This window comes from Lissotriton helveticus, chromosome 11, assembly GCF_964261635.1.
Source record: "Lissotriton helveticus chromosome 11, aLisHel1.1, whole genome shotgun sequence".
In the NCBI taxonomy this organism is placed as follows: Eukaryota; Metazoa; Chordata; class Amphibia; order Caudata; family Salamandridae; genus Lissotriton; species Lissotriton helveticus.
The window spans coordinates 327,838,910-327,860,646 of NC_136072.1; the positions used below are offsets into that span (position 1 = coordinate 327,838,910).

At 42.5% G+C, this 21,737-nt stretch overlaps 1 protein-coding gene across 2 annotated transcripts in view; it reads right to left on the bottom strand.

Annotated features, from left to right (window-relative positions):
- ATG4B (autophagy related 4B cysteine peptidase) overlaps positions 1-21,737 on the bottom strand; it is a 432,299-nt gene that overhangs the window by 169,989 nt on the left and 240,573 nt on the right. For both annotated transcript variants that reach the window (XM_078665678.1, XM_078665677.1), the window contains 3 exons: positions 12,705-12,877; positions 11,465-11,543; positions 9,383-9,528 (listed from right to left, as the gene is read on the bottom strand). In XM_078665678.1, the coding sequence (XP_078521804.1) occupies positions 9,383-9,528; positions 11,465-11,543; positions 12,705-12,877 (398 nt within the window). The remainder of the gene's footprint in view (positions 1-9,382; positions 9,529-11,464; positions 11,544-12,704; positions 12,878-21,737) is intronic.

Sequence of the window (21,737 nt, forward strand, 5' to 3'; positions counted from 1 at the left end):
TGTTCAGCATATGGATGCAATTACCTATTGCCCTTTTTTTTCCTAGGATTTTACATATGTAAGAAAGGTTTCAGGTAGGATAGCAGTTAGATAACACAAGTGGATGCGCCATCGATTTCTTCATTGGGTGAGTGACTAAAGTGTGTCTGAGAGAGTGGAGAACTGACTATGGGCCTGATTTCGATCTTGGCAGATGGGTTACTCCGTCAAAATGGTGATGGATATCCCGTACACCAAAATATATTTAAAAAAAATAACACCCACCCACCGCCGCGATGACGATCCGAAGTGGGTGGAGAGGGAAAAAATGTCGGGAACGCCCCCGAATCTGGTCCGGCCTTGACGGACAGATCCGGCTCCCAATGGCTAGCCTCCATTTATGGAGCTAGCCAATGGGAGGTGGGGGCGAGGAGGGGGCGGATACCCGACGCCACAGAGAAACATAAGGATTTTGCTAGCGCATGCGTACTTCGTACGCATTGCCAAGCAAAACCTAAAAAGTAAGAAAGTGGCAAGCAAAATGGCCACACGTTAGTGCAGCTCTGCTGGTCGGGCCACAATCTGCATAATATCCTGCATTTCTTCAAATTAACTAATGACGAGAAACGGCGACTCTGGACCCCCTACCTGCGCTGAACGAGATGATGTAGGCGTGGAAGTGATTGGCGATATTTCAAGCCCCGTTTTCAGGACTCGTCAGGCCGGCTCCAAAATGGCAGTTCTTGCTGGTCGCTGAGGCGACCGCTGGCCACAACGAGTTGCGGAACTGCGGTCAAACCACTGAAACTGGCTGCTGCAGGTGGATAAGGGCAGCAGCGGTGCAGTCCCGTCGGTGCCTTGGCGAAATACGAAGAAGCTGAGCGATCTGATGCAAGCGATGTATCATACATGCCAACATTTTGTTGTATTCATTGGGTTTCCTTTTCGCTTGTTTATGTTGGGCTTGAATTCTATGTTCTATATTCTTATTGGGGGTTCTATGGATGGGCGGTTGGGAGACAGTGAGTGAAGATACTGGAGCATGGTGGTTGTACAAGCTGTTCTTCTACTGTACTTGGAATAAACTAAGGAAAACATCTCACGCTCTTCATTTCGAGTTACTTCATAAATTTTGGCGACGAGGATGGGATACGAACCCATGCGTGCAAAGCACAATGGATTAGCAATCCATTGGGATAATTCTAAGACACTGAAGAAGAAGACAGCGTTCACTTGGCTTCAAGGTATTTTTTATTTTTTTTATTTATCTTTGTGCGGGGAAAGCACCAGCGGCCGATTCATGTATTGTGCTTCTGATTGCACCGGCGGCTGATTAATGTATTGTGTTTGTGATTGCACCGGCGGCAGATTAATTTACAGTGCTTGTGAACGCACCAACGGCTGAATGCGTCTGGATGTATATTTTTTAATTTTTTTATTTGATGTACCCAGCTTCATCTTAACTCCGTTACCAGACTAACTCAGTTATTATAACTTCACTATGTGGCATTTCGTTCTTTCAACATCTATTTTGCTGAAACTAAAGAAAATATAAAAAAAAAAAAGAGCTAACCGTCACTTCTTCTCGAGCGTTGGATTTCTCCGAGCGAGACCCGTGCGCTTAATTCGTCATACGAAGCTGGTGTTGCGCAAGTTATTGATGTTGTCGCGCAATGCATTCTGGATCGCGCTAAGGTTTCTGGGTTATTGACGTCATCACGCACGCAAGGCGGACATCTTAGATTGATTTATCAGCGTTTGTCAGCATTGTAAAGCATTTCACACACATTTTTGTTCATATTTCATTGCGAACTTCAGTGATTCGCACACTTTCAACTCAAAAGAAATTTATCTCGTTTTAATATTTGAATTCGAGACATTTATTTTTTTTGCAAAATTTATTGAGAAAATTATTTTTTAAGGAAGTTTATTTTAAGTCATTTATTCCTGTTATTCTACATTATACAATTTATTTAAGATGTCTTCTATTTTAGCGCCTCCACATTTCCTACCGGTTGCAGGAGAACCAAAAATTGAATGGGAGTTATGGTATCCCATGTTTTTGGCATATGTGGAGGTAGTGGAGGAAGATGGTTGTTCTCAAAAGAGGAAACTAGATCTTTTGAGGCATTGTTTAGGTGGACAGGGAATAAAAGAATTTACGAACTTGCCTCCAATTGAAGGATCGGAGGAGACTGATGTATTTGAAATTGCTGTAAAACAACTATTTTTACGTTTTGGCAAGAAAATAAATACCGTAATGGAAAGATTCAAGTTTTACTCACGAGCTCAGAAAGATGATGAGTCTATTGAAAACTACGTCTCAGCATTACGTGCTTTAGCGGGTTCATGCGCTTTTGACACTATCAACTATGAACAAGTTCTACGAGACCAAATCATGATGAAAACCAAGAGTAAAAAAATACAAGAGAGACTATGGTTGAGTACGGAATCTTCTCTGAGTGCTGTAGTTAACATAGCTAAGGGCATTGAACAATCTGAGAAGTTTGTTAGTGAGATTAGAGGTCAATCTCAAACTGTTTCTGTGAAAATTCAGGATTCCACTTCTGAAGTATCTGTGGTTAAGAATCAGTCCTATTTTAAGAAACCTTTGCATCCCTTTAAAAAAGAGGTTGAAATGAAAGAAAACAAGTGGGGAAAAAAAGAATTTACCTCTTCTGAAAACAAATTTGCCGGGAGACGTAATTTCATAATATGTTATAGATGTGGTAGTTTTGACCATGTTGGAAATTTTAGAAATTGTCCAGCATTAAATAAAATTTGTATAAAATGCAAGAGGGTAATGCCATTTTGGGAAAATTTGTAGATCTAATCAAAAAGTCAATTGCGTAACATCAGGTGAAGAAGGAATGTGTGAACAATTCAGTGAATTCAACTGCATTTCTTGTGTTGGATGTAGTGACACCAAGAATTTTCCATCTTGTTTGATATCTATTAATGGTGAAGATGTTAAACTGATGGTTGATTCTTGTGCTTGGTACACTATAATTGGGAAAGAAGTTTTTATGAAATTAAAGGGTGACAAAGAATTATTGTCTCCTGATATTAGACCTGCTGGTTATACTGAAAAAAAATTGATTTGGAAGGTTTTTTTGGGCAGATTTAAATTTTCAAGGTAGCAGAACCAGAGGCAAGGTATATGTAGCTACTAAAGGTGTGTCAATTTTAGGTTGGCCTCATCAGAAGGAAATGGGGATGAAACTTGATCCAAATGCCTCACCATCTGTGTATGTTGTATCTGATTCCAATGAACAATTTGTTGCTAGTGTTAAGGCAATGTATCCAAAAGTTTTTGAGGAGAGTCTTGGTGACTTTATTGACTTCAAAACATAAAATTATTCTCAAAAGTACTGCTATTCCGGTGAGACACAGAGTACGCAATGTACCTCTTGCTTATCGAGATAAATTGAAGAGTATGCTGGGAGAGTTAGTACATGGTAAGATCATCGAACCCATTGAATCCTTGCCGTGGGTTTCTCCAGTTGTCCATTAAATTAAACCTAATGGGGATCTTCGTTTATGTGTTGACCTCCGCAGTCTTAACAAAGAGATTTGGACTGATAGACATCCTTTAACTAATATACACAAATTAATCTCAACACTATCTGGGGCTTGTGTTTTTTCAACATTGGATTTGGCTAGTGCCTATCATCAGGTTGTGCTGCATGAGGATTCAAAATGTTTAACAGCATTCATAACACCAGAGGGTATGTACCAATTTTTAAGAATGCCTTTTGGTTTAGCTAGCGCAGCATCTGTATTCCAAAGATTGATGAAGGAAGTTTTGGACGGTTGTACTGGTGCGATAGCTTTTCAGGACGACATACTAATCTATGGCAAAGATTCCGTGGAACATGATAACAACTTGATGAAGGTTTTGCAAAGTATACAGAATAAAGGGTTGACTCTTAAATATTCTAAATGCAAATTTAGACAAGAAAAGGTTGAATATTTAGGGCATGAAATATCTAGCCTGGGCATCAAACCTAAGCTTAACCATGTTAAAAGTATTGCTGAAGCACCTGCTCCTACAAACAAAGAACAGTTATACTCATTTTTGGGTATTACTGAGTTTTATAGCAAATGTATCCAGAATTATGCTTCAAAAGTATTTCATCTTAGATTGTTGTTAAAGAAAAATGCTAAATTTGACTGGAGTAAAGATCAACAAATTGAGTTTGAAATTCTTAGGAAGGAGATTTGCTCAGCACCGTTTTTGAAACCATTTGTTGTTGGACAGGAATGTGTAGTGGCTGTTGATGCGAGTGGGACTGGTTTGGGGCAGTTTTGATGCAGAGAAATAATGGAATTGAACATATTATTTCATATGCCTCGAGATCATTGCGTGGTGCTGAATGCAGTTATTCCACTATAGAGCGAGAATTATTGGCGTGTACTTGGGCTGCACAGCATTTCAGACAATTCTTGTGGGGAACGAAATTTTGTTTAAGGATGGACCATAAGCCGTTGATTAACATGTTAGATGCAGGTGGTGGAAGAACTTTGACCGCATGTTTGGCTAGATTGGCTGCTAAGTTACAAGAATTTCAATGTTGTGTTGAATATATTCCTGGCCGTATGAATGTTCACGCTGATTGTATGTCTCGGTTGCCTCTACCTATTGATGTGGATTCTAATGATTCTGGGGAAGAGTGTGTTGACATTGCATATACTTTTGTAGATGTCAACGGAATTGGGTTTTCTGGAGGTATTTCAGAGGATGATTGGAGAAAAGCTATGGGTGAAGATAATGTTTTGTGCAGAGTGCTTGAATTTTTACGTGTTGGATGGCCAGAAGAGAGGAAGTTGAATGGTGAGTTGAGTTCGTTTTTTAAGGTGAAGGACGAACTTATGTCTTCACAAGATATTCCTCCATATGGTGTTAGAGAAAAGTTAATGACCATTGCTCATGAGGGACACTTAGGCATGTCTTGTACTAAGAGGCGTTTAAGAGAATTCTACTGGTGGCCAAGCATTGACAGTATTGTAGACAAATGGGTTAGAGACTGTGTTCCTTGTTCCAGAAGTGATAAATCGGTCAAACCTTTGTCCACTTCCACAACTCCTATTGAGTTTGTTGATGGACCTTGGAAGAAACTGGGGATTGATATCATCGGCCCTTTGTGTTTACCTTCTTCTAAGGAATTTTTTGGTTTTGGTTTTAATAGACTATTTTTCTAAATGGCCGGAGGTTAAAGTTGTAGAAAAAATTACTTCTTCGCAAGTAATAGAATTTCTTGATAATGTTTTTTCCCGTGAGGGTTTACCTTCAGAGTTGGTTTGGGATAATGGTACCCAATTTACAAGTAAGGAGATGGAACTGGTTTTAAAAACTTATGGTATTGTGCACAAAAAGGGTCTCTAATTACAACCCACAGGCCAATGGTCAGGTTGAGCGATTCAACCGAGTTATCAAAGAATCTATTCAACTGGCTGTGAAAAGTAATATTGATTGGCGGAAAGCTTTGCAAGCTACTTTGCTTACTTATCGCACTTCCCCGAGTGCTGTTACTGGTTATTCTCCTTTTGAAATGTTGAGAGGTCGGAAACCTGGGGTGAAACTTCTGCCTTGGTGGTTGAAAGGGAGGTATTCACAGGATGATGATGTTGATTTTGCTCAAGCAAGAGAACGTGTACGAAACTATCAAGGGAAAATGAATAAGTATAAATTTGTGCATCAAGGGCAGGATCAGAGAGTTCAAATTGGTGATTTGGTGCGAGTGAAATTTGGAGGGACTTATCATAGGAAGGGGTCTAAATGGTCTGATCCTATTGAGGTGATTGAAGTTTTTTCTAAAGCTGTGAGGGTTAAAGATGGTAAAGTTTGGAATTTCAGACGTGTTTCTCTGTTTAAGAATAGGTCTCTTGTAGGGAAACCTCAATTGCCTGCTGTGCATTCTAAAGAAATAATTCATGAGGATTCTCAGAATTTCTTTGACAGTTTCTATTTTCCTGAACCTACTTCAGATGGTGGTCAAGTTCCTGGTTCTGTTTCAGGTGGCCAAATTGAGAATGGTTTTGAGCAAACTCCTTCTCCTGTTGTGGGACAGAATAGTTTGATTGGGGAAATGGGAGTTGCTGATGGTACCTCTAAAGATGCATACCAATTCGTGTGTGAACCTAGAAGGAGTTGTCGTATTAGGAATGCTCCGTTAAAAATGAAAGATTTTGTGAAATATTGATGAATTTTATGTTTTGTTTTAGTTTTTTTTGTTTTAAAAGGGGGGAGGTGTGTTGTATTCATTGGGTTTCCTTTTCGCTTGTTTATGTTGGGCTTGAATTCTATGTTCTATATTCTTGTTGGGGGTTCTATGGATGGGCGGTTGGGAGACAGTGAGTGAAGATACTGGAGCATGGTGGTTGTACAAGCTGTTCTTCTACTGTACTTGGAATAAACTAAGGAAAACATCTCACGCTCTTCATTTCGAGTTACTTCACATTTCAGGAGAGCAAAGTGGGAGATTTAAAAAAAAAAAAAAAATCGGGAGAATGGGGCCTTGAATCGGGTTACTGGCATGTATGGGCTTTGGAAGTGTGCTGCTGTAGGATCGGACATTTGAAACGCAAATGCACGTTTTGTTCTTACCTTTCAGAAGCATGGAGCGCAATGGCAGGCAGAGAGAGGGTGATACAAGTGTTGTACACTGGCCTGGCAGGTTGTTGGCAGTGCATGCCTCCCCCTCCCCCTCCCCCCTTCCCCCACCCCTCTGTGACAGCTAGGGCTGAAACAGCTCCCCCTGCGCACACACACACACAGCAACCCCTTCCCCCCCTCTCCAGTACTTCACAGGTGTTTAAAAGACGATTCCCTTGTCAATGACGCCTTGTTGGTTTTTCACCCCTTGTAGAGCCCCTGCATCGCTACTCTTTGCTGGAAGAATTACCACTTTACACAATACCAAGCCCTGTCAGCTGAAACCCCCAAGGAATCGGGTTTTTGCTTGTAGGAATCGGGAGGCGGGAGACTAGCCTTGAAATCGGTAGTCTCACGCCTGAATCGGGAGGGTTGGCATGTCTGGATGTATTGAGTGCGTGGGGCATGGAGCACACAGAGGATCCGGCAGCGAGACGGCCGCGGGAACGGCGGCGAAGGTACAATGTGCCGTGTATCCCATGATGTAAGACAGAAGCACAGCAAAGAGCTACAGAGCACGAGTGCAGCTGACAGTGACTGGATGCGCACACCTGCAGTCCCGGTAACAAGTACGTTGGTTGCGAGGAAGTGCTGTCTTTGGAGCAGACTTGGTTGACTGGGGCACCGCCGGTGTAGGCTCTAGAGTCCCTGATGGCGCATTTAGAAGATACTGCGCACTGGTCATGAATGAGGCTCACTGTCGGGCTGCCACCCGATGAATCAGTGAAGTGATCGTGCCCGCCATTTCGTGCCCGCGTCATCACCCTATTTGGTGAGTGCTGTTGTGATGCTAGTGGGCCACTACAGTAAAAGTGTGAAAGTGGGCGACAGAAGCTATTGGGCAGACAGAGCAAGGGCATGCTGTGTGGGACATAAAAGAAGCCCTGCTAGAGGAGTGCCGAAGGTGTGACACAGTGCAACACGAGAAGACCGGTGCAGTCTGGTGGAAAAGGAGAGGGAGGTGAGAGGCTGCCAACAAGAACAGGAACAAAGAAGAAGAGGGAGCGTGTGAGGTATGTAGAGAGGTGCTCCACTTCAAAGATACACACAATAATAAAGTTTTGCTCCTCGATGATCGCACAGTGAGTTGATCCTGCGCGCCATGGCATAGAATGGCACCTTGAAACATGATGTGCCCACATACAGCAAGGAATTGGTGATCGGAGTGGCAGCAGCAGCAGTGAGGATATGGGGATTTGTAGGAGTGGTGACGGAGGCAGCAATAGAAAAGAACACCCTCACAGGCAGCTGGGAGGAAAAGTGAAACCGAAACCGCCTTAGTAACAGGACAGCCTAAGGGGTGCTACAGTGAAGGGAAGAAGACGACATAACAACAGTGTTCACTCCAGTGGGCGGTGACGGGAGCCTGCGTCACTACACTCTGTTGTCTCAACTCTGTGGCCTCAACTCTAAAGCTTCCTTTGTATGATGCCCGGTGGAGCTACCTCGCGAACCATAGGGGAGATTAACTTTGGACTCCCTCCTTTGACTATCACCTACCTAGCCGGACTTCAGGCAATCGCTCCCGCGTCTCTCCGGACCTTATCTTCCCCCAACCCTCTCCCCTCTCCGCTCCTACTCTTTCCAGCTTCTGTCCTCTGCCATCACCTGCCCCTGGACCCCACCCTGTTTCTCAGTGAACCTCTTCCCTCGACACTTGAGACCGAACTATGTTGTCTGATGCCCGATGGAGCTACCTGGTTTAGCTATAGGGGAGATGGGCCGTGGATTCCCTCCTTGGTCGTCACCTACCCAGTCGGTCTTTAGACAGACTTCTTTTCATCTCTCCTTATTGTCTCTTCCCTTATCCTCACTTTCTCACCTCCCCTACCCCCCACTACTTTTCTATCTCCTTTCTCTCCTCTCCTAATGTATTGCTGATTGTTTGATGTAATGTGTAATTGTTGATCTTTTTCTGTTATATTGTTGAACCAAATTGTTCCACTTCCTTTCGTCTCTCCTGTCCTCTCCTCCCGCATCCTCACTCTATTTTATGTCTCTCCTTCTCTCCTCTCTCAATGTATTGAGACTGAACTATTTTGTCTGATGCCCGATGGAGCTACCTGGTTTAGCTATAGGGGAGATGGGCCGTGGATTCCCTCCTTGGTCGTCACCTACCCAGTCGGTCTTTAGACAGACTTCTTTTCGTCTCTCCTTATTGTCTCGTCCCTTATCATCACTTTCTCACCTCCCCTGCCCCCCACTACTTTTCTCTCTCCTTTCTCTCCTCTCCCAATGTATTTCTGATTGTTTGATGTTATGTGTAATTGTTGATCTTTTTCTGTTATATTGTTGAACCACATTGTTCCACTTCCTTTCGTCTCTCCTGTCCTCTCCTCCCGCATCCTCCCTCTATTTTATGTCTCTCCTTCTCTCCTCTCTCAATGTATTGAGACTGAACTATTTTGTCTGACGCCCAATGGAGCTACCTGGTTTAGCTATAGAGGAGATGGGCCGTGGATGCCCTCCTTGGTCGTCAGCTACCCAGTCGGTCTTTAGACAGACTTCTTTTCGTCTCTCCTTATTGTCTCTTCCCTTCTCCTCCCTTTCTCATCTCCCCTGCCCCCTCCACTAATATATCTGAACAACTTCCCTGGGTGGTTGATGTAAGCGGAATTGCTCATTAGTGCTTGATAACCTCCAAAGCAATGATCAGTGATAGGAGAGGGTGTCACTAAGATGCTAACGTTGAAAATTGGCGAGTTGGTGCTATTAGACTTGGCACTAGTCACTCATCTACTCACTCACCACAGCAATAGATGGGTCCAGCTCAGATATTTGCATTCTGCAGGGAGGGTGCTGGCAATGGAAGCTGTCATCGGAGATCAAACCATCATCAGAGGGCTCCACTGTAGGTTGAGTGGTGTGTGGGTCCAGATAGATTAACTGCTCTCCTGCAGGTGTGAAGGAGAGATTCAAGTTTAAGTGGAGAGAGAATGGTATGCAAATCCAGTGAACATGAAGGTGGCACTTCATATGGCTAAAGTGAAGATGATCTAATGGATAAAGAGAGAGGAGTTGCTCATTAATTTAGTAGATGCCAAACGCGCTGACAGGCCTTGAGAACATCTGCCTGCACATAACCATTGTACTCACAATGGAATATAATTCATAGAGGAATATAGAAAAGTAGAGGAAAGTATGCTATGAAAAATGTACATGCAAACGTTTAGACCAGGATTATTATCACGGGGAAGGAAAAAAGGAAATATTAATGGAGCAAGCTGCCAATCAAAGCTCATGTTTAAAGGAATAGGTGCCATGAGATGACCGGCAACAATGGTAGTAACACATTGAGACATAAGTAAGGAGAGAAAGCTGATTATTGAAATTGTGAGTATATGGGCCAGTTAAGAGTGGCACATTTGCAGAGAAGTGACATTCCTAGGGCAGAGAAAAGACATTTAGTGGCACGGACAGTGGATCAGGATAGAGAAGTAGTCAAAATTGTAGGTAAGAAAAGAGCAAAGGTACTGGGCATACAGAAACGCTGGGTGTCATAAGAATTAAGGTGCTGTCACTCAGTGGACACCTTATACCCTGAAGGAAGGTAGGACGCCCGGGATGTGGTGAAACCAAAGGAAATAGTTATCACATGGTGCAATGAGCATGGAAGGAAGGATAGCCAGTGAGAGCGTTTGGCTTGAGTCAGTGGGAGCTGCAGGTTTAGAAAGAGGAAGAGTGAATGGTAGCAGCAGTATTGAAGAAAGGCAAGTGTAAAAGGATAACCTGAAATGGAGGAACAAGGATTTCCGTCATAGCTGTGAGTCAAGAGTGAATGTTATGTTATGTTAAAAATACTTTTATAGCGCACTTACACCCAACGGTTTCATGGGACATAATCATTGTCAACTTTGGGTATGAACTAAGTGATCCTCAATTAAAGTGAGAGTCCTGTGCGTATAGTGCGGGGTGGTCCTGTTGAAGTAGGAGCCACAGGTATTACAGTTGATAGACAGCCAAAGTGTGTACCAAAGATTAAGAGGAAAATGTAAAAGTGGCGAGAAAAAAAGTCAATAACAGTTTGGGATTAATGAGGTGTCTCAATGAAAAGGTTAACCATCAGGGTCCACTGATCAGATGAGACATACGTGTCAGCATGTAGCATGGGTTTCAAGCGAGACGGTGTTAGTAGACAGGGTGAAGAACCTCTGTTGTCAATGGGGGTGGGAACTGAATATGGAGAGAATGTTCTCCAGTGGAATCTATGGAATAGGAATAAGGGGACGGCTGATTAGTTAATGGAAGGAGTGCCAGGTAGCAGGAGAAAATCATCAGGAAATAGGGCCGGACAGTAGTGTTTATAGGTCTGAAACCATAAGGAGCACACATTGGGAGACGTGAATATAGCAATCACTGATGGTAGGTATTCTTGTGGATGTGGGGGCCATTAGTTAAAGGATGGGTCTGGTGAGAGAGAAAATGGGTGCATGAGTACCAATTAAGACTAGTAAGGACATTCATGGGACTTGTAGAAGCAGCAGGTAGTTGTAAATGCAGGTGTGGAAGAAGGGACAACAAGTGGGAGCAATGGTCTGAAATGGAGTGCAAGGTCTAAGAGTAGACAGACAAGATTTGTAGACCCAATGCCCAGACCTATTTTTGTACTGTAGCTCACAATTATTGGAAGCTTTGTTCAACGCACTGCACTGCACTGGTTTTGGTTGTATTTATGTATTGTTTGTTTTCTTTAATATTTTTTTTTTCTTTTTTAAATAGTAGACAGACATGGGAACATATATTCAGAGCCTCTGCTTTGCAAGAAGGCTGCATTCAAGCTATATTTGTAGCTGTTTCTCTATCTGGAGAAAGTTAACTCTCATTACTCACCCACATATCCAATGAAGTAGTGGGCGCTGTTGGGTTTTCCTCCAATTACTCCCAGGGACTGAGGCAACATGAAGCAGTGCTAGAAAGAAATGGAATTCAAAGGAAACTCAGAAGCATCTATCTGATCACGTATTCACACAATTTCATAGGGTGAACAAGCACTCTCAGGCATGCCTGTCCAATCTCGGGATTCCTTGCTTGGCTCTATTGGCTCAAATGCACGGACTTAAACTTGCTTGGAGGCACAACCAAAGTCTCTACTGACCATGGTCAAAGGAATTTCTGATCTTAATTTAGAGAAAAACATGCATTGGGTGCGTCATTGGCAAACATAAAGATGGCAGCTAAGTGAACTTGTTAACGTACTAAACTTTTGAAGCTACCAGCTTACCACAAAGGCTTTCTACAAAAATCCTTTAAGATTCTCTCTGATGCTGCCCTAAATTCACACAACCATGTGATGATTTCCACTATTCCACAGACTTCAGGACATGGGTAAGTCCTTACCTGGGCGCATGTGCAGCACTAGACTTCTTTTAGACATAATGCATGCATTCACCTTAGGTCTCATAAAATCCCTGGTACCCATGCCCACAAGGTGCAAAGGCAATACAACAGCACAGGGTAAGGCGAATCCTTCCTACCGCCTCCTTTCTTCTGAAGCATGAAAGGCCTGAGTGGGTGGCAGGATCTCCAAGATTGATGAATGGGCAATACATTTGGCATCCCTATCCCCTCTACTCTTATCTGGTGGAACCTTCCACTGCCCGCTGCCTACCATTATTTCTTTGTGGCCAACGCCAGTAATGGATGGGGAATACTACTGCACAATCCTAACATGGTGTGTGTATAATGACTGACAGACAAGCGAAGGATCTCTGGCCTTGTCCACCTATTCAACAGGTGGATTACACACAAATGTAATAAGTTTGAATGTGAGGTCACATGTCTTCTCCTGCAATATCTAAATTGAGCCCTAGTGACTCTGGCTCTCTTTATGGTCAGGTTGATTCCAGTTGTCTTTAAGTTCAGAGGGTTAAGCTGGTGAAATAAGTGTGTAATTGGCCTTTATCCCAACTAAATGTATTCTGTCTCTATTTTAACTCTGTGTCCCCAGCCTCACGAGCCCAGGTTATCATTGGATACCCTCCTTCGAATCTTGGGGTTTGGGCTCCATCAATTCTCCTTTGTATGGTCAGAATTACAAAGGCTATCTCTGCCATTCCTCTGCACTTCTTACCTTTAAAGTTTCAATATATCCCTCATTGATGTCACTAAGTCCAAGACGCAGAGGGATGAGTAGTACCAATGCCTTCCACTGTAACAAACTGTTGGCTCCACCACCTTCACTGGGGTACCCATTGTAGGATGCTCCCGCAATCACACAGGGATGGTCTTGTGCACAAAGCCTTTCTGTGGAAGGAAGACAGCAAACCTTTCACATGCAGAAGATGTACTTGGGGAAGCGCTACACAGGAAAATTAAATTATGTGAGCCTACGACTCCTGAGCCAGAGGGCTCCTTCACATTTTCCCATTCTAAGGTGCACAACAAAGGTTGTACCATGGAAACTCAAATGTGCTGTCTTAGGTAGCTGTCAATGTTCCTCGCCCCCACTGTCTTTTTTCCCTAATCCTTCTCCATCCTTGTTAGCCAACTAAAGCAGCTACCAACAGCAAGATTAGCACCTTACAAATTACCAAGAAATCAAAAAAATGCAAATATAAAAATTGCTGTTCCAGCTCTCCAGTGTATGGTAAATGTCCTTTGGAGATATGGACTGCATTGCTGTGACCAAACAAATGCTATATCGGACACAAGTTTGTATGCTACAGAGTTGAGTGCAGCTTTTAACAATATTGTGAAAGCATGACTGAGCTGAATGTGAGGATGGTGAAGAAATGTCAGAAATTTTACCCTGACAAGACAGGAGCTATGACCGCTGGGTATCACCAGCATCGGAATGTGTAGCAGAAGATAGGTGGACACTTATTAATAGCAATAAGCTGCTACATTCCTGAAACAAGATTGGTAGCATATTCTTAACGACAACATTAACATACAGCAAATATTTGGGTCTTGCACAAGTACTGAATTAAATGATCTCTGGGTACCGGTTAACCTGCCACTTGACCTCAATTCATTAGACTGTGCTATAATGTAGCTGTGAGCCTCAGATTGGGGGTAACATGAATCCAACTAAAAACACGCTTGCAGAAAACCACCAGCTCCATGGTATGGTAAGGCCCGCCCTATTAGAACTGAGCATTTTTGCAGAAAGATCATTTTCACCGACAAAGTGCCCGCTTTATAGGAGGGAATCATGATACTTGGCCTATCAATGCCACCCTGATGGCAAAAGTGGGGCCAAAGCCACCACTATGGCTTAAAGGCCAGCCCACCAAGACCAGATGAGGTATTTAGTCTAAATGCAGCAAAGCAGTTCTGCCACTGACCAATTTGAGCACTTGAAATGATTATCTGACAGGCAGCCTCCAAGTGCGTGTACAGACAGAGTTCAGAGAGACTCTAGTGATATCTTAAGTTTAGAGGTAGGCAACCGGCATTGATTATTTTACCCTTTTATTTCTGATCAATACTACTCCGGCCTCATTGTTGACTACACTCATTTAGTCAAGACTTTTGCACTAAGTGACTATGGGGTGACAGGCGTGGTCTGCACCTCCTGAAACATCACCAACGTGCAAAAGGCCCTTCTGCTGGCAACCTGGGCACGTCCAAGTACACAATGGTTCTGGAGGGACTTTCTTTGCATAGCCTTAATTACAACATTAGTCCTTCAATTCAGATGTTATATCTATTTCTATAATCTAATTATCTTGTGTTAAGTATAATAGTTATAAAACAAACAACTTAAAGGTCGAAGGTGCTCTAAAAAGCTGTAGGGAAGGAAGTGAATTTAAAAACACTTTGCTGAACACATTGGTTTGACATTTTTCTAGGTGTGAAAGCAATGGAATATTCATATGTGCATTCTCTGAAGTAGATCGCATTGACTCTTTATTACATAATCAGCCATTTTATCCATTCTCACGATGTGGTTCATATTGAAGCATAAGACTGCGTTCAGAGCCCAAAATTAATTTAAATTCGTTCTTCCTTTCACATTAAGGGCTTTGATGATTTGGCTGCTATGCTCACTCTTATAGGCATCAATTAATAGAAGGTCTGCTTGTAGATAGAGAAAAGGATTATGTTACTTACCCTGTAAGTACAAGTTGTTTTTCTTCGAAGAAGTCTTCTGAGTCACAAGATTGACTGACTCCTCCTCTTGGTGATCATGCGCATGGGCTTCGACTCCACTGTTGGACTGTTTTCCCACAGGAACGTGAGAATGGAGTGTGACCTGAGTGTAGTAAAGAGATGTCCATGTGTGGCGGTAAAGGACACGGCAACAGCCACAGCTGTCCGAGGAGGGTGGGCGCATATGAATCTACTCATTACTGTTTAAATAGAACTCTTGGGGCCAGATGTACGATCATTGATGTTTGCGACTCGCAAATTGCATTAAATTGCGAGTCGTAATTTGCGAGTCGCAAACATCAATGTACAACAGTGTCAGAGACACTGTTTGCGATTCCCAATTGGGTGGCAAATTAGATGCCTCAAGCATTTTAATGAGGCTGTCACAATTTGCGAACCCATTGGGAATGGCTTGCACTCCCAGGGATGGTGGCCTGCTGGGGTCAGCAGACCTCCATGTCTGGGACTGCTTTTAAATAAAGCAATTTTTTTTAAATGCAGCCCGTTTTCCTTAGAGGAAAACGAGATGCATTTAAAAAATAAAAATTTAACTTTTAATTTTAATTTTTTAAGGGCAGGCAGGGGTCAGCAAAAAAAAATCTTTACGCATGCCTTCCCATTTGCAAGTGCTTTACCACCCTTCTGAGAAGGGTGGTAAGCTGTGAGTGTTTGCAAAAGCAATTACGGTTGCAAAAAATTCATACTTAGTTTAAGGAGTTGCTATTAGGAAGGGACGCCCTTGGATATCCCCTTCCTAATAGCGAGTCACTTCATTACTACACTTGTGTGGCGACGACTGACGGAGGACTGCTGGAACCACGTAGCCTCTCTAAGCACCTCTTCAAGTATCTTCTAAGTTTCACCACCAGTATCCGGTTCAGCAAGTTTTCAGTGAAATTACTGATGCAGCATTGAAATGAGAGACATCCATTTGCATGGATTTTGTGGTACTGTGCGTTTTAAAAGAATTACAGCAGCAGCTTGACCACTAACTGGAGTGCGTTGACCAGGGGTTTACGTCAGCCAAGCCGCCATCTTAAAGTCAGGCGCATACAGAGAAATCCATGTCACGCATCACTGTCACGTAACACAGCGTCACGGCCATTTTGATGGTCGGAGACTGCCAAAACTTAATTTCCATTCACTGTTTTCGAATGGTTAATCGTGGCGGACATTTTGAGTTGGGCATATTTTATAATTGCGACTCAAACCAAACCAGCAATAGCTTGCGTCTGTTTCGTGTTGAGCAAGTTGGGTCACGCCCTGCCAATGCAGTTTGGGGTAATTAACACACAGTAATTAAACAGTCTACAGCTACTGACCCTGACATGCACACGTTGTGTGTGTCATTTCAAGTCCAACAAAAGCACTGATAAAGGAAGTCACTTAATTCATAATTAAGCAGGGTGCAGCAGGTGTCGGTGACACGCACACCTTCTGTGTCATTTACTGGTCATCTTTGAAGCTGTTGAAGTCTCCTGTGCACACCTGTTTTTGCATTGGGGACACACACACCTTGTGTGTCATTTTCTGGTCAACTTTATGCTGTTGAAGTCTCCTGTGAACACTTGGGCATCTCTACCAGTATATTATTACCAAAGAGAGAGTAAGGGTATTTTTTAGGTACCTACTCCTTGAACCCCTAGGTTGATATGGCAAAAAACAATGACAGTAGTAGTCCCCAAGACATAAAAAATTGATAGTCCAAGAGCAAATTAGAGATGAATAAGTGGAAGAAAAAAGAAATCATTTCTTTTTTAAGAAACCCCTCACTCACCGACCTAGTCGGTGAGATGCTTCATCATCGGGGCCCACCCAAGTGACCGAGTGCCACTTAGGTGTGCTGCGACGCCTGCAATTGCAGCGGAGCTGGTTGTTTTTGTGTAGTGAGGGGTGAAGAAGTGACATTATTAGTGTGGTGAATTAAAAACGTGAACAGCAGATGCTCCTTTTGAACTATTTATTCTGGAGTCCGTGTCACCTGATTAAAAACAAGTGTGATACTACTCATGGTGTTATTGGCCATATAGTATCTGAAAGTGGTTAAAAGAAAGTGGTCGACATGTTTCAACCTGTTATAATTATCGGTTTTCTTCAGGAACAAGATAGGAGGGACGAGAGGTCTGCACACGCTAAGGTGCACCCTTCTCAGACCCTACAGTGTAACTCCCGTGTACTCACGGTTATTCGTTCTATATACAGCATTCTGTGTAAGAACCTGGAGATAGAAACATAAACATACATAACATGATCATGATAATCTGCCATATATGTAAATATTCATCTCTATTATTCCAAAGCACTCTGGTCAGGCATGCAGGAATGTGCACTAACTGCATAAGTATTATATTGCTAGTGACAGATGGTAACTCATTGTATGTGTTCCCAAGTAAATTCACAGAAACACCTTTAATTTTTCTTTTTGTTAAGTTACCAAGGTCAATGTGGTCGCTACTCTTATGAGAACACACATTGTGTTGCAAAAGAGAATCAAGATATACATGCGGCGAGAAAAACAGGTAGTCTAAAAGCAGTGCAAAAAGCTGATTGTGCCAAAGATAGGAGGAAGGGAATGTTTCATTACCCTACCAATTGTACCCCTAACAGGAGCAATGACTTACTTCTGTGAGGTGCTAAATGTGCCTCATGGACATCACGGGTGGCTGATCTCCGAGCGTTCTGCAAAAGGGGAACAGCCATACATCCAATGGTTTTAAGTTGTGTAAAACGGCCCGAGTCAAATATTCGACTAGAGAAAGCAAAACCTTCTCTGCATATAAGTGGTTCTATATGTCTTACTTGTCGGTTGGCGTCAGCCCGCCATCAACCTAGTCTTCCAGCGCGGTGTCCCGATGTTAGTTAGACCCGCACTGCCGTGTATCTTATATTTTGATTGGGCTCACAGAGCACGTGACGCTCGTGGAGTCAAACTTCTCATCTCATTGGGCCCCCGTAGCACGTTGTTTCTATGTAGTCGGTCATACAAGGGACTGAGTTAAAAGATACAATTTTTTCGAGTATCAGGCTTACTTGGTGCATGATAATAGTAACGCCGATCTCCTCATCTCATTGGGCCCCCGTGGCACGTTATGTCCGTGCAGTCAATCTTGTTAGGGACCATAGGTAAAGAGACAATACTCTCCAAGCATAAGTGAAACCCGATTTTTTCAGTGAGACAAAAAGTTGCAACTTTATGTGTCTCGACACAATGCTTTTGGCCATGTGAAAAGATTTAGACGTTTTTTTAGGGAGTTCTCTTATTAATAATGAACTTGACTGTATGCACTAACTATATGGACACAAGAGAGACAGTTTCTTAGACCAAACTACAAAAAACATATAGTTAAAGAGAAAATGAAGCCATAATCAGATGTTAACTATTAGTTCAGACAAGGATTTATATTAGAGGAGCACTCATTTGTTTCTCACAGTGGACCATGGGATATTATCGTTTAATCCAGAGATATGTGTCGATAAACGATATATCCAACGTTGTTCCTTTTCAAAAAGGCGACAGTTGTTATTGTCGCCTATTGGTAATTGTTCAATTATTGTCCATTTTAAGTCATTTGTGGTGTGATTGGCTGACAAAAAATGTTCTGTGAGGTTTGTTGCTATTTTTTTTACATCTGATGGAACTCCTATGTTCACAAATACGCTGTTTGGCTTTTCTGCCGGTCATTCCCACATACTGTAGTCCACATGGACAGGTGATTAAATATACTATATTTGAACTGTTACAGTTTGTATGTGTTCGTTGTATCCAGGTCTCACCATTCGCCAGTTGTAGCGTTTTTGTTGTTTTTGTTAAATGACAAACGCTGCAGTTGCCACAAGGATGGTGTCCCGTTACTTTTGGAAGACCCCAGACGCTCAATACATTCGGCTGTTCTGTTAAGTTCGATTTTTTTGGTCGGGTGTGCACCAGAGTGTCCTTGATGCTGCGGGCTCTTTTGAATGAGAAGAGTGGTTTCTTCCAATGGAGATTCCCGGTGTTCAAAATTTTCCAATGTTTTTTAATAGACTTGGTTACCTTGTTAGATATGCTGTTAAATGTTGTGACACATGTTAGTGGCGGTGACTCCACTGTCTTGATCCTGTCTTCCAAGACAGCTTCTCTGGGCTGGTTGTGTGCTCGTTTTTGTCCTTTATTCAGGATATGTTTCGGGTATCCTCGCTCTGATAATTTCTTTGTCAGTTCTTTTGCTTGGCATTTGTAGTCTTCCAACTTGCTGCAGTTGCGTCTGAGGCGGAGATACTGGCCGTAAGGCAGATTCTCTTTTAGACTCCGCGGGTGGAAGCTTTCATATCTTAATGCATTGTTCTTTGCAGTTGGTTTTTGATATGTTTTGGTGTGTAATGTACCATTTTCTTTTGTAATTTCCAAATCAAGGAATACCATTGTCTTGCTATCAACCGAGTGTGTGAATTTCAAATTTTCATCGCAGGTGTTTATCCAAGTAATGAATTCCGTTAACCTTTCTTCCGGTCCTTGCCAGATGGCAAGGACGTCATCAATGTATCTTTTCCAAAAGACAATATACTCTCCATAAGGATTGGACTCTGCTAGTATAAATTGTTTCTCGAAATCGAAAACATAGAGCCCCGCCACGCTGGGAGCAAACGTGCTTCCCATCGAGGTCCCCCCAGTTTGCAAAAAGAGGGTACCCTCGAACTCAAAAAAATTCCTTTTTAGTGCTAGAGCAGCACATTCTAATACAAATTCTTTTGGAACGTTGTAGGGCCAAACCATTTCTTCCAAAGTTTTTCTCAATACTTCCAGTGTCTTATTCTGTGGAATACTGGTGTAGAGACTTTCGATGTCAAAACTCAGTAGTATGGTTGTGTCATCTACTCTGATGTCATTGAGGAGGTTTAACAGACTCTTTGTGTCTTGTAGGTAGGTTTCGGTGTCCTGTACCATTTTTTTGAAGAAAACATCGCAATAACGTGAAAGAGGTTCGAGTAGTGAGCCTATACCTGAAACTATAGGTCTTCCAGGTGGAGGCCGCTGTTTCTCAGAAAGTCAGCCTCTTGTTTGGTAATGTGGTCACTTGTCTCAGCTAGCTCAATTAGAGTTGCAATTTCTTGTTTCAGGTCTTCTGTGGGATTACTCGATAATCGTTAGTAATTTTTACTATCTGATAGTAAGCGGAGGCATTCAGTCTGGTAGTCGGATTTATTCAAAACTACGATTCCTCCCCCTTTGTCCGCCGGTATTATTATTATGTCACCACATTTCTTCAGATCTTCCAGGGCGCGTCTTTCTGCATTGGTGGTGTTGCAAAATATCTTTTCTTCTTGCATTCGTTCTACGTCATTGAATACTGCAAGTTCGAACGTTGATATTTCAACCGGAGTCGTATGTGGGGGGGGTTGAAAGGTGGATTTTTTTCTCAGTGAGATATCAGAATCAGGTCTAGTATCTGGTTTTTCTGGATTCTTTTCGAAAAATGCCTTAAGCTTTAATTTTCTAAAGAAATCCGCTAATTCGCAGTGCAAGGCAAATTTGTCAATTCTGGCTGTAGGAACAAACCCAAGTCCTTTATTTAGTTTACCCAACTCTACATCAGTTAGAGTTCTTGAGGATAGGTTTGTCACTAAGTTTTGCTTGTTGACGCCTGCGCCGTCTGTGTTTTGCTCCGTGTGTAATTCCCCACGTTGTCCTGCTCCTCCCAGTGTACCTGATTGTTTCCCTTCCTTCTTCCTCTTCGTCCCATCCCCAAAAAAGGAGGGCGAAAGGCGTTTTGGTGAAACATTGGTGGAGGGTAAGGAGGCCAACCATATCCCTGGAACTGATTGTGAGGATCAAAAGGTCCCATAAAGTTCCCCATTTGCGATGTGTCAAACTGTTGCCAGCGAGGTTGTCCTCTTCCTCTGCCCCTTTGTCTATTTTTGTTGCTTCCATTGCTTGACCCACTGCTCACCGAACCATCATCACTTGATATATCAGAGTTTCTCTCTCCCTTTTGAGGTGGTTGGAAATCAGGGTCAGAATAAGGATAAGTTTTGACAAAGGAAAATGTCTTTAAGTCCTTCTGTAATTTTTGTGCTTTTTGTTGAGATAAGTTTTCTTTGTATTCTGTTAGTTCCTTATTTATCTCTTCTAATCTTTTTTTGTATCCAGTGATTGCAGTTCTTATGTGGGTTTCTGTTTTTTGTATCTCGACGAGGATGGATTCTGATAGTCTTAGAGCCGTTTTTATAATTAAAACTATCCAGTCATGGGTGCAGTGCCATGCTATCTGCGCCCAATCACGTCTGAATGTGGCATCATTAAGAAAAATTCTTGGTGCATTCGTGACCAGCAGGCCTTTTGGGGCCGCGTTGTTCGTTAAATATTCTCTTAGAATCGTGCCGTGTAGAATGGTTCTAATTCTGTCTCTCTTGAGTTCGGAAAGGAATCGTAGTTTTGAATAAATCCGACTACCAGACTGAATGCCTCCGCTTACTATCAGATAGTAAAAATTACCAACGATTATCGAGTAATCCCACAGAAGACCTGAAACAAGAAATTGCAACTCTAATTGAGCTAGCTGAGACAAGTGACCACATTACCAAACAAGAGGCTGACTTTCTGAGAAACAGCGATGGAAGAATTCCATATTTTTACATCTTACCTAAGATGCATAAAAACAAATTGCCTCCACCTGGAAGACCTATAGTTTCAGGTATAGGCTCACTACTCGAACCTCTTTCACGTTATTGCGATGTTTTCTTCAAAAAAATGGTACAGGACACCGAAACCTACCTACAAGACACAAAGAGTCTGTTAAACCTCCTCAATGACATCAGAGTAGATGACACAACCATACTACTGAGTTTTGACATCGAAAGTCTCTACACCAGTATTCCACAGAATAAGACACTGGAAGTATTGAGAAAAACTTTGGAAGAAATGGTTTGGCCCTACAACGTTCCAAAAGAATTTGTATTAGAATGTGCTGCTCTAGCACTAAAAAAGAATTTTTTTGAGTTCGAGGGTACCCTCTTTTTGCAAACTGGGGGG